General features: G+C 39.8%; 1 protein-coding gene across 2 annotated transcripts in view; it reads right to left on the minus strand.

Moving 5' to 3' along the window:
* The window catches only part of UBXN7 (UBX domain protein 7), a 49,355-nt gene extending 38,706 nt beyond the window's left edge, over positions 1–10,649 (minus strand). The window contains exon 1 of one of the 2 annotated variants that reach the window (XM_055403668.2): positions 10,500–10,649. In XM_055403668.2, coding sequence (XP_055259643.1) covers positions 10,500–10,572 — 73 coding nt within the window. In that variant the 5' untranslated portion in view covers positions 10,573–10,649. The remainder of the gene's footprint in view (positions 1–10,499) is intronic. The other variant, XM_055403740.2, reaches the window with a different exon arrangement.
* Positions 10,650–10,689: the final 40 nt, after the last annotated feature.

The raw sequence follows: 10,689 nt of genomic DNA on the forward strand, positions 1-10,689 counted from the left end.
GTAGGGGAGTTGGTTCAGGAAAACAGGGATGTTAGTGGCTTTAGCATCCCAAGTGCCTTTGGAGGGAAAGACAAGAAAGGCCTACATGAAATGCCACATGATTAGGGGTGGGGAGGAGTAACTCAGGGCATCAAAAATATAACAGAGCTCCTGGGGATAGACACACCAAACAGTTCAAAAGAAAGTATCAAAATTATTGTTCTGGCCAGTCCTGTACCCAAAAATGAAGAGAAAACATTCACATTTCCTTCCGTTCTCAGGCAGGGGAGTATAATAGAGCCATTAAGAGCCTGGATATTATGAGATAAACCTGAATTTGAATCACAGTTCTGTCATTCACTAGTTGTGTAACTTTGTTTGAGCTAGTCACTAATTTCTCTGGCCTTCAGTTTTCTCAGTTACAAAATGCAGATATTACTAATTTCATGAAGTCCTTGTGTGGATTAAGAAAACGCACATTAAAGAACGTGGCACAGCTCCTTATTGGTAAATAGTGGCTGTTACTAAAAATAGACTGTCTCAAGTTATATGATGTGTGCTGTGTCGCTCAGTCGTGTCCGACTCTCTGTGACCCCATTGTAGTCCACCATGCTCCTCTGTCCAAGAGGATTCTCCAGGCAAGAATACTGGAGAGGGCTGCCATGCCCTCCTCCAGGGGATCTTCCCAACCCAGGGATCGAACCCAGGTCTTCTGCATTGCAGGCGAATTCTGTACCATCTGAGTCACCAGTCAAGCTATACATCAATGAAATAAAATGAAAGCTACTGGAAGTATGAAGCATGAGTATTTATTTATAGCTATGGAGAACCACACTACATCAGAGTGTAAACAGGCAGAGTAAGACATTTCACTGCTTTCTTTCCCTCCTTCATCTGCTGCTATGAACATATGTTTCATTCATGTTAAACATTCATTTTTTTTAAAGCAGTATAATAGAGGAAGTAAAAACATTACTCTAAAAAATGAATGCTACGGATAAAGAATAAAATAATACACAAAAGAGATCTGCTCTGAAAAGAATCTGTAACAACTAGAGAGCATACCAGTGTGACTGAGGAGAAGCATTAAGAGCTGATGCAGGGAGTTTCCTGGCAGTCCAGTCGTTAAGACTCGGGGCTTTCACTGCCCTGAGCCTGGGTTCAATCCCTGGTAGGGAAACTAAGATCCCACAAGCCAGTGTGGCAAAAAAAAAAAAAAGCTGATATAGAGACAGAGGCAACTGTAATAAAAGTATAAGTGAGCATTCCATAGGTCTACTGAACTATAGATTAAAACAGAATTTATTAGAAGGGATTATACCAGAAATGATTTGAAGACACTAAAGCTATAATAAAGGAAATAATAACTGTGACATTTGGGGACAGAAGGTGTCAACACTCAGGGCTTGGAACTACCGTTCCTATCTGTAATCCTCACTTGATGATTTAGTGCTAGAATCTAGGCAGCATATCCTAGAGAGGGCCCTATTGTAAATCTGCTGACAATTTGACAGGATAACTTCCAACACTGGAGCTTGTCAGGATGACCTAAGAGCTTTCCCAAAGAAAGGGTCTCTACCTATTTGATTTTTTCAAAAAGAAGCACATGCTAAATCCTAGCATGACTGAAGAAGGCAGTATTAGAGAGGGACTCAAGAAGCAAAGTACACAGTTCACTTTTTTAAATAAAGTCGTATTATCTGAGCCATCTGTGCTTGTATAATCAGGCATTCTAAGTTTTATCACTTGCTGTGTCACAAAGTGTATCCTTTTAGAAACAAAAGATAACTGAAGGATAATTAAAGGTTCTAGTAGTTCTTAACGTCAGGAAGTACCAGAGGCATTTAGAAATGTGAGATACCATTTTTAATGTTTCATGAGGAGGGGGTTGGGGGCACTACTGGCATTTAATAGAGAAGCCAGGTGTTTCTCAGAAGATTGGAAAATGTCCCTCCTCCCTTAAAGAATGCTCACGCCTTCATTTCGGAATTTTGGCTTCCAGAACTGCGAGAGTAACTATGCTAAGCAATGTAGTTTGTATTAATGTGTTATAGCAGCCACAGGACACCAATACTAGTGCTAAATCATCTGCAATGAATAGAACAGACCTATAGAACAAAACATTGTTCTAGCCAAAATGCCAACAATACTTCCACTTAGCTAAACAGTGGAACAGAAAGTTAACTGAGAGGGCAGAGGAAAAGTGAGGAAGACTAAATGATATACAAGAAAGGAACAGCAATAAAACAAATTTAATCAAGTTACAAGTTTTACCTATATACTTAGAGGTAGTAATTTTTGATGAATCAGCAGTAAAAAATTTGAACTTATTACATTCAGACTGAAGAACAAATCTTTTTTAAAAGGGGAAGGGGGGACCTTTAAAAGAAACTTGCAGGGTCTTCCTGGTGGTCCAGTGGTTAAGACTCTGCCCTTCCACTGCAGGGAGCATGGGTTCAATCCCTGGTTGGGAAACTAAGATCCCACATGCCCTATATTATGGCAAAAAAACAAAAACAATAACAAAGAAGCTTGCAGATTCGATCTATAAAGCTGTTCTGGGCTTAGTTTGAGGTCTCAATATTATAGGTAGCAGCAAGACAGCTTAATCCTGCTGTGTCTTAGTTTGTTCAGGCTGCTATAACAAAAATATCATAGATCGGGTAGCTTAAACAACATATATTTATTTCCCACAGTTCTGGAGGCTGGGAAGTCAAAGGTCAGGCTCCAGCAGATTTGGTGTGCAGTGCAGGCCCTCTTCCTGGTTGATAAGGCAGTTCCGCTCTTGGTGTGTACCTTCAAGGTGGAAGGGGCCAGACCCTCTCTGGGGCCTCTATTTTAAGGACACTAGTGGTGATGGTTTAGTTGCTAAGTCATGTCCGACTCTTTGTGACCCCATGGACTGTAGGGCTCCCCATGGACTGTAGGGATTTTCCAGGCAAGAATGCTGGAGTGGGTTGTCATTTCCTTCTCTGTTAAGGACTAGTCCCATTCATAAGGACCCCACCTTCATGAACTAACCACTTTCCAAAGGCCCCACCTCCTAAAACCATGACACTGGGCGAGGGAGTAATCAGGATTTCAAAATGAGAATTTGGGGAAGGACACAAAAATTCAGTCCGTAAAGCCCAGTAATCACATCCACAGCAGGAGTCTCACTTTACTGTTTCTCACCACGTGCACTCTTTTTACCTATCCATTATCTTTTCCATATGCTTTAGCTTGCTAATGGCACCAAAGGGCATTAACCCAACTTTGGCACACAATTTATCAGTGGCCATCTCCTTGTTGCTTGCTACCTTAGTTCACTTTCCCTGTTAATGACATAATATAGGAAAGAGCACCAAACCTATAATGTAGTCTACGTCTCTACCACAGATGGAAGGATCAAGAGACATTCCAAATTTTAGTAGTTCCTTATACCTATTCTCTACACTGTTTTCAATGCCCAAATAGTCACTTCACTATTATCAAGGAACCTAAAAGTATAGTCACAGAGACTTTTTTATTTTAAAGAAAAAAAAAATCCCTCTATAGACCTTTTCGTGCCCAAAGGGTTAGAGCACAGAAATAACAGGGACACAAATTGATTACTTTTTGGTTCTACATTTCCCCTAGAAATGATAACAAAGTAAGCCAGACAATCTACCAAGGAAATGAGAGTCGGTGATAGCTGCAAGAAGTAAAATGCAAGTTCAACCCCCTCATCAGTTTCCCATCCAGGAGTTTCTAAGCATTGAGGAATAGAAAATATTTTTTTAAATTTTACATACAGTAACTATGGAGAACAGTATGCAGGTTCCTTAAAAACAGAATTACCATATGATACAGCAGTTCCACTATTGGGCATATATCAAGAAAACAATAATCCAAAAGGATACATGCACCCCAATGTTCATTGCAGTGCTGTTTATAGGCGCCAAGACACGGAAGCAACCTAAATATCCACTGACAGAGCAATGGATAAAGAAGATATGTCACACACACACACAAACATACAAAGGAATATTCCTCAGCAATAAAATATAATGAAATAATGCCATTTGCAACAACATGGTTGGACCTAGAGATTATCATACTAAGTGAAATAAGTCAGGGAGAGAAAGACAAATATCATAAGGTATCATTCAGATGTAGAATCTAATTATTTTTTAAAAAACAAAACAAAGGAACATATTTACAAATAGAAACAGATACTGAAAACAAACTTATGGTTACCAAAGAGGAAATGTGGGTTGGAGGGGAGCAGGGAATAAATCAGGAGCTTGCAATAAACATATACACACTACTATACATAAGACAGATAACCAACAAGGGCCTACTCTACAGCACAGGGAACTCTATACGCAATATTCTGTGATAACCAGTATGAGAAAAGAATCTAAAATAGAATGAATATAGGGACTTCCCTGGTGGTTAATAATACACCTTACAATGCAGGGGACATGGAAACTTTCATAGCAATCTGATTAAGAGTAATTTTATGTCTGTTGTCTCTAATAAAATAAAGTTGGGCTTGAAAGATGTTTGGATGGCAAACTATCATATGAAAAAATAATATTATTAGTCACTAAGGAAATGCAAATTAAAACCACAATGCCATACAATAACACATCTATTAAAATAGTTATAGAAAATTAAAAATACCAGAAGGGCAGCTGGAACTCTTATACACTGCTGACAGGAATGTAAAATGGTTAAGATTCAGGAAAATAGTATGGTAATTCCTTAAAATTACACACCTATCATACCTCCACTCCATTATTTATCCAAAAGAAATGAAAACTTACATTCATACACTGTACACTAACATTTTTAGCAGCTTTATTTATATAATGTCCCAAACAAGAAACAATTATCCATTCATTTAATCACTGCATAAACAAATTGCAGTATATCCATACAATGGCATATTATTCACAATAAAAAGGAACCACTCATACCACAATGACATGAATGAGTCTCAAATGCAGTATCCTAAGTAAAAGAAGCCTGGCTCAAAAGAAACCTGACCACACATGGTGATTCTATTTATGTCAGGGGTCCCTGATCTCCAGGCCACAGGCATGATATTAGAAATATAGTGCACAGTAAATGTAACATGCTTGAATCATCCCCAAACCATCTCCTGCTCCCCTAGTCTGTGCAAAAATTGACTTCCACAAAACCAGTCCCTGGTGTTAAAAAAAATGTTGGGGACTGCTGATTTATAAGACATTCTGGAAAAGAAGACAATAGGCAAAAACATTAGGTTACAGGTGAAGGAAATGGTAACCCACTCCAGTATTCTTGCCTGGAGAATCCCATGGATGGAGAAGCCTGGTAGGCTACAGTCCACGGGGTCGCAAAGAGTCAGACACGACTGAGCGACGGAACGGAACGGAACAGATAAGAAGAGGAACTGACTACAACTGGGCAGGAAGAAATTCCTGAGGATAGAACTGTTCTGCATCTTGATTGTGGTTTTACGACTGTATGCACTTATAAAAACGTTATACACTAAAAACATTAAATCTCACTGTATGCAAATTATATCTTTTTTAAAAAACATAATTTAGGCTTATATTTGTCTGTGTTCTTTTTATTTCAATTTTTAAGCAATTAATTTTTGTTGTAGTTTTACAAAAGTATTGATCAATGGGGAACTCCCTGGCAGTCCAGTGGTTAAGACTCCACACTTTCACTGCTGAGGGCCTGGGTTTGATCCCTGGTCAGGGAACTAAGATCCCACAAGCCGCATGTGGCATGGCCAAAAAAATACATTGTTTTATAAAAATTTTTTTTAAAGGGAAGAGGGGATTCTTCCTACAAATAAGTTTGAGACGCACTGACCTTGACATATAACCTTAAATCGTTTTACTTCTCTGGGCCTTCAATTCCTCATCTTAACTCAGAATTGGGTAAGTATGGTTACGAAGATGTCTTCCAACCCTAACCAAGAAAAATCTATCATTTCTAGTTTCCTAAAGAGCCTACATACTATCTGAGGTATTACCCTACTCCTGATGTTTGAAATACCACCAGTCTCCTGGTTTTCCTCCTACATCTTTAGTTTCTTCCAGTCTTTGCACTTTCTTCTTTACTGTCTGTTTGATGTGTTTCTTCAGCTTTATAGCCTGTTATAGTCTCACACAACACGCTCCCTGCAAGATGCCATCCACTATTATAGCTTCTGTTGCCCTCAACATGATTCATTATACATCACTCTTCTTTCTGGATCCAAATATTCATTTCCTTACTGAACAGCCCCATTTGGAAGTCCCAGAGACAGCAACTTATCTAAATCTGAACGAAACATCTCCCTAAACCTCTTTTACTATTCTATATCTTCACAAATTGTACTATATATGCTTAGATGTTGAAAACAGAATCCTAAACTTCATTTTGACTCCTCTGACTTCTTTCCTTATTTCAGGACATGAGTATCTTCAATTATTTTAACAGTCTTCTACTGATCTCTATGCCTAACCTCCTTTCCACTATAGCCAAGTAGCTCTTTTGAAAAAACCCAAATCTGACTGTGTCACTCCCCTAATTAAAACTTTTCACTAACTTTCCACAACATTTTGAATAACCAAGATTTCTTAATATGAGTTGTAAGGCCCGACCTAATCTAGTACCCTCTTATCTCTTCAACCCCATTTACTGCATCTCCCACAAGCTATGCTCTCTTCATTGGGAATTCCCCTCAATTCCCTCAACCTATTGTCTCTCCTTTCTTGTTTCTATATGTATATCTGTGCCTCTCTCATTCAGGTCTCAGCACATGTTTATCTCTCCTCCAGGTTTTAGCTAAGAAATTATTTCTTCTAGGAAGTCTTTCTTGACCTCCTTCTTTTATGCTACCTTAACTGCTCCTTACCATGATTCCAATGTATTATAATACCTACTTATGTGTCTGTATTCCCATTAACCTTTTTTCAGGACAGCCTCACCATGTCTTATTCATGGTAGTATCCCCAAGACCTGAACCATGCCTGGCACACAGAAAGTGAAAGTGAAGTTGCTCAGTCGTTTCCGACTCTTTGCCACCCTGTGGACTGTAGCCTACCAGGCTTTCCATGGGATTCTCCAGGCAAGAATACTGGAGTGGGTTACCATTTCCTTCTCCAGGGGATCTTCCCGACCCAGGGATCGAACCTGGGTCTCCCACATTGGAGGCAGACGCTTTAACTAGAAACAGTCTATTCACAACTCAAAAAAATATATTCCTTCCCTAAATTTCTACTCAAATTCATTAACATTCTTTGAAATAGTTCTTAAAATTCCAAAAGGGTTTTCTTTTAATATCTAGAACACTGGCAACCACCTTTCTTCAGAGAACTTAAATACTAACCAAGAAAAATATATTGTACAGCATATGAATGGAAATGGACCACAAATCCAAATGATACGAGAGTTTCTAATTTCTTTAACAAATATGGATTCATTCAACAATTTTAAAGAAAGAGTAAAGGAAAGTGGTTCTACAATTTCATAAGGCTGGTGAATGCCTACTATACACCAAGCCTTATGAAGGAATGCTACACTAGTAACCACCTGTACTCTTCTCAGCCTCACTTTCTATTCCCTCGTATTTCAGTCTTACTTTCTGATTGCCTATTTATTTTTACCCACTATATAGCATCTATGTATCCTTCATCTCATGATTTATTCTAGTTACATCTATGCATTCTATATATGTATGGCTGGATCTCAGCCCAAGTTGGTGTTAATGGGATACTGCCATGATTCAAAAACATTTTCAAAAACTGTTCTTTTGGAATTACCTTCAGATCCAGTGACACATTCTTTCCTCAGGTTTTGAGAATTGATATAACTTCTGAAGGTAGTCAGCAGTCATTCAAAGCCATGTATGAGACTATTAAGGGAGATCAAACTGAGCAATACTATAAAATGTGGTAGACTATAAAATAAGTAGATGGTTTTCTATGTAGCCTGAAATAATACAAATGGCACCAATAGTAAAGGTACAAAACTGCCAGTGTGATCACTTTGAAAACCATCATTTCCCTGGCTATTTGCTTATAAAACAGTTTAATAATAAGAAAAATGTTTATGATGTAATGTTAATCAGGATTCTAAATTATATATATTTTTATCTACAATATAAGAATAACTTTAAAGTAATTTAAGAAATAAAATAAATATGTAAATAACTGGAAGATAACACTTGAAATAATAATATTGCTATTGTGAGAATGGATTTTTTTTCAAAATTAGTTTATGATAGATGTCTTTTTAGTAGTTTTTAAAAGTCAGAGTCACTATTTCATACTCACATATCATAGGGAGAAATTTGTTCTATTTAGTGAGAAATAAAACTTAAAATTCTTTCAATTTTCTCTTCTACTTCTAAATGCCATAGAAGAGATAAGACTCACATTTTTGACAATGCATTGCTTTTATCAGAATGTTGGGCTTCCAAGTAAGTAAAACCTTTCTGAAATAAAGTATAAGTTCTTAAGGTCAGTTTCATTCATCTAGCAATAAATAAATTTCAAATACCTTTTTGTCATGAATATTACAATCTAAAATATTTGTGGACAGATCCCACCAATTTTTTAAATACATATGAAATGGACTAAAGGGGTCAATTATGAGTTTCTAATAATTAATTACAATCTTGTTAAAAATTATTATTAGAAATCCATAATACATTAAGAACAATCTAAGGTATTTTCCCTTTTGCAGACTTCCATATACCACTGTCTACTGAGGGTCTCCAACTTGATTCAGGAGTAGAAAGGCCTGTGACCAGGAAAGGAGCCATGAAGACCAGCAGACAGAAACAGAATTAAAGCAATTATGTGAGTCACTTCATCTCACCACATTTGGGTTTTGTCTACACCTACCAAAAATGTTGCATTAGAAAAAATAATGTAAGTCTAACACAATATGAATTCCTAAAGTGGTAGTTAGCAGTTAGCCAAAAAACTGGAATTAAATAGGTGGCATCTTAAACCGTCTTCAGAAAATCTAAAGAAATGATAATGATAATCACCTTTATATCTGATTCACTACAAAGAGTTTTCTGTTTGTGTATTAGATACATAATAATCTTTTAATTTTCCCAATAATGACCTGCTTACACACTGGGAAATGCATTATATCTCTAATACTCCAAACACAATTTTAAAATATTAAGAAAAGTTATCATTCCATTCTTCATCCCAATTTTGTTACAAATTTTATCAACTTTGACCTGATGTTTCATGCCCACAAGCTAGACAATGCATCGAACATCTAGTTATCCTTGCAAAGTAAAAAATAAAACTATCTTTAACCATGAAACGGCAGCTCGCAAACAACCGGCAGTGGTTAAAATGTAAAATTTCACTTAACCAGCTTGTACATCAAACCCTGGATACACTAAAAGTGGCAATGTTCCCTGCATCTAACAAACTACCAGATAAAGTATAGATCTGCTAACATTCTGACCTCCTTCCAAAAGGACAAACTAGAACGGCAAAATTACACTCAGGCACATGGAGTACTCTTCTCTCAAATCACTCCACAGAGAACTTCATCATTTGCTCCGCCCTCTAATAACTCATGCAAAAAAAGTTCAGCACCATCAGAGAGAACAAGACACAGAGAATTCATAGAATGGCTTAGGCCTTTCCTCCAGGCAGTAAGAGGATCTGCGTGTGCCCTTCGCAGGGGTCCAAACGAAAAGAAAACCCGAGGATTTAGGGGATACTGACATCCAAAAACCGATTTTGTCTCAAAGAAGTTTTTGCCGTCATTCCTATTTTATCAGCAGGAGGCCTGGGCGCCATCGTTTCAGTCTTTATTATTTTATTATGGGGAGGTGGGAAACGCCACCAAGATTCCTCCAGGTCTTTCCAATTAAGGTTGGGGAGGGTTCCCCCTCATTCTTTTCTTAAAACCTTAGTCTGGAGGGTACTCCTCAGCACCCCCGGCTTTCTGGCGGCCGATCCCCCGAGATCGGGAAACGCGCTGCCGAACCCACCAGCCTCGCCGTTAAGGCGGGAGGGCCCGAACACGCCAGGGCCACAGCGATGGCTCCGAGGGGCCCAGAAAGGGGAAGGGCAGGCCAGGGACGGGTGGAGGATGACCTGGCCATGGAAGAAAGGGAAAAAGAGGTGAGGGGGTGCGCTGCACCCCAAGGCTGCACTGAGAAGAGGAGATGAGGATGAAGGAGGAGGGCGGTGGCCCGGGTGCGGCCCCCCACCTCTCCCGCCCCCAGGTCCCCGGGCCGGCGGGGGCGGATGGGCTCGGCCCACTCCCTGAGTCTAGGCTGGAAGGGGGTGGGGAGATCTCCCTCCACACTGCGAGAAGACCGAGAATGAAGGTACGAGGTGCGCGGGGATGGGGGGGTGTCTCCCGCCTGAACCCGGAGACCGGACGCCGTCGTCGCTTCTTCCTCAGGAGGGAGGACGGGAGCTGTGGGTAAAGCCCGAGGGAAGAATGCATGAAGGTAAAGAGAAGCCCTGGGCACACCGGCCGCCCGCTCCAGACCCCACTCTCCACCTTCCGGTAACCGCGTCTCTTACCGGTGATGGCGGTGAACTGCTGAATTAACCCCTTCAGCGCCGACGCCGCCGCGGAGCCCCCGTGGGCAGCCATCTTACCGCCGCCGCCGCTGCCGCCGAACAACAACACAGACACACACGGAACGCCCTCCCCCAACTCGCCTCACGGCTTGCGCAGGCTCATTGACCACCCCAAGCTCCGCCCCCCAGC

This window comes from Moschus berezovskii, chromosome 1, assembly GCF_049115385.1.
Source record: "Moschus berezovskii isolate FMDL1 chromosome 1, NW_MosBer_1.0, whole genome shotgun sequence".
Taxonomy (NCBI): domain Eukaryota; kingdom Metazoa; phylum Chordata; class Mammalia; order Artiodactyla; family Moschidae; genus Moschus; species Moschus berezovskii.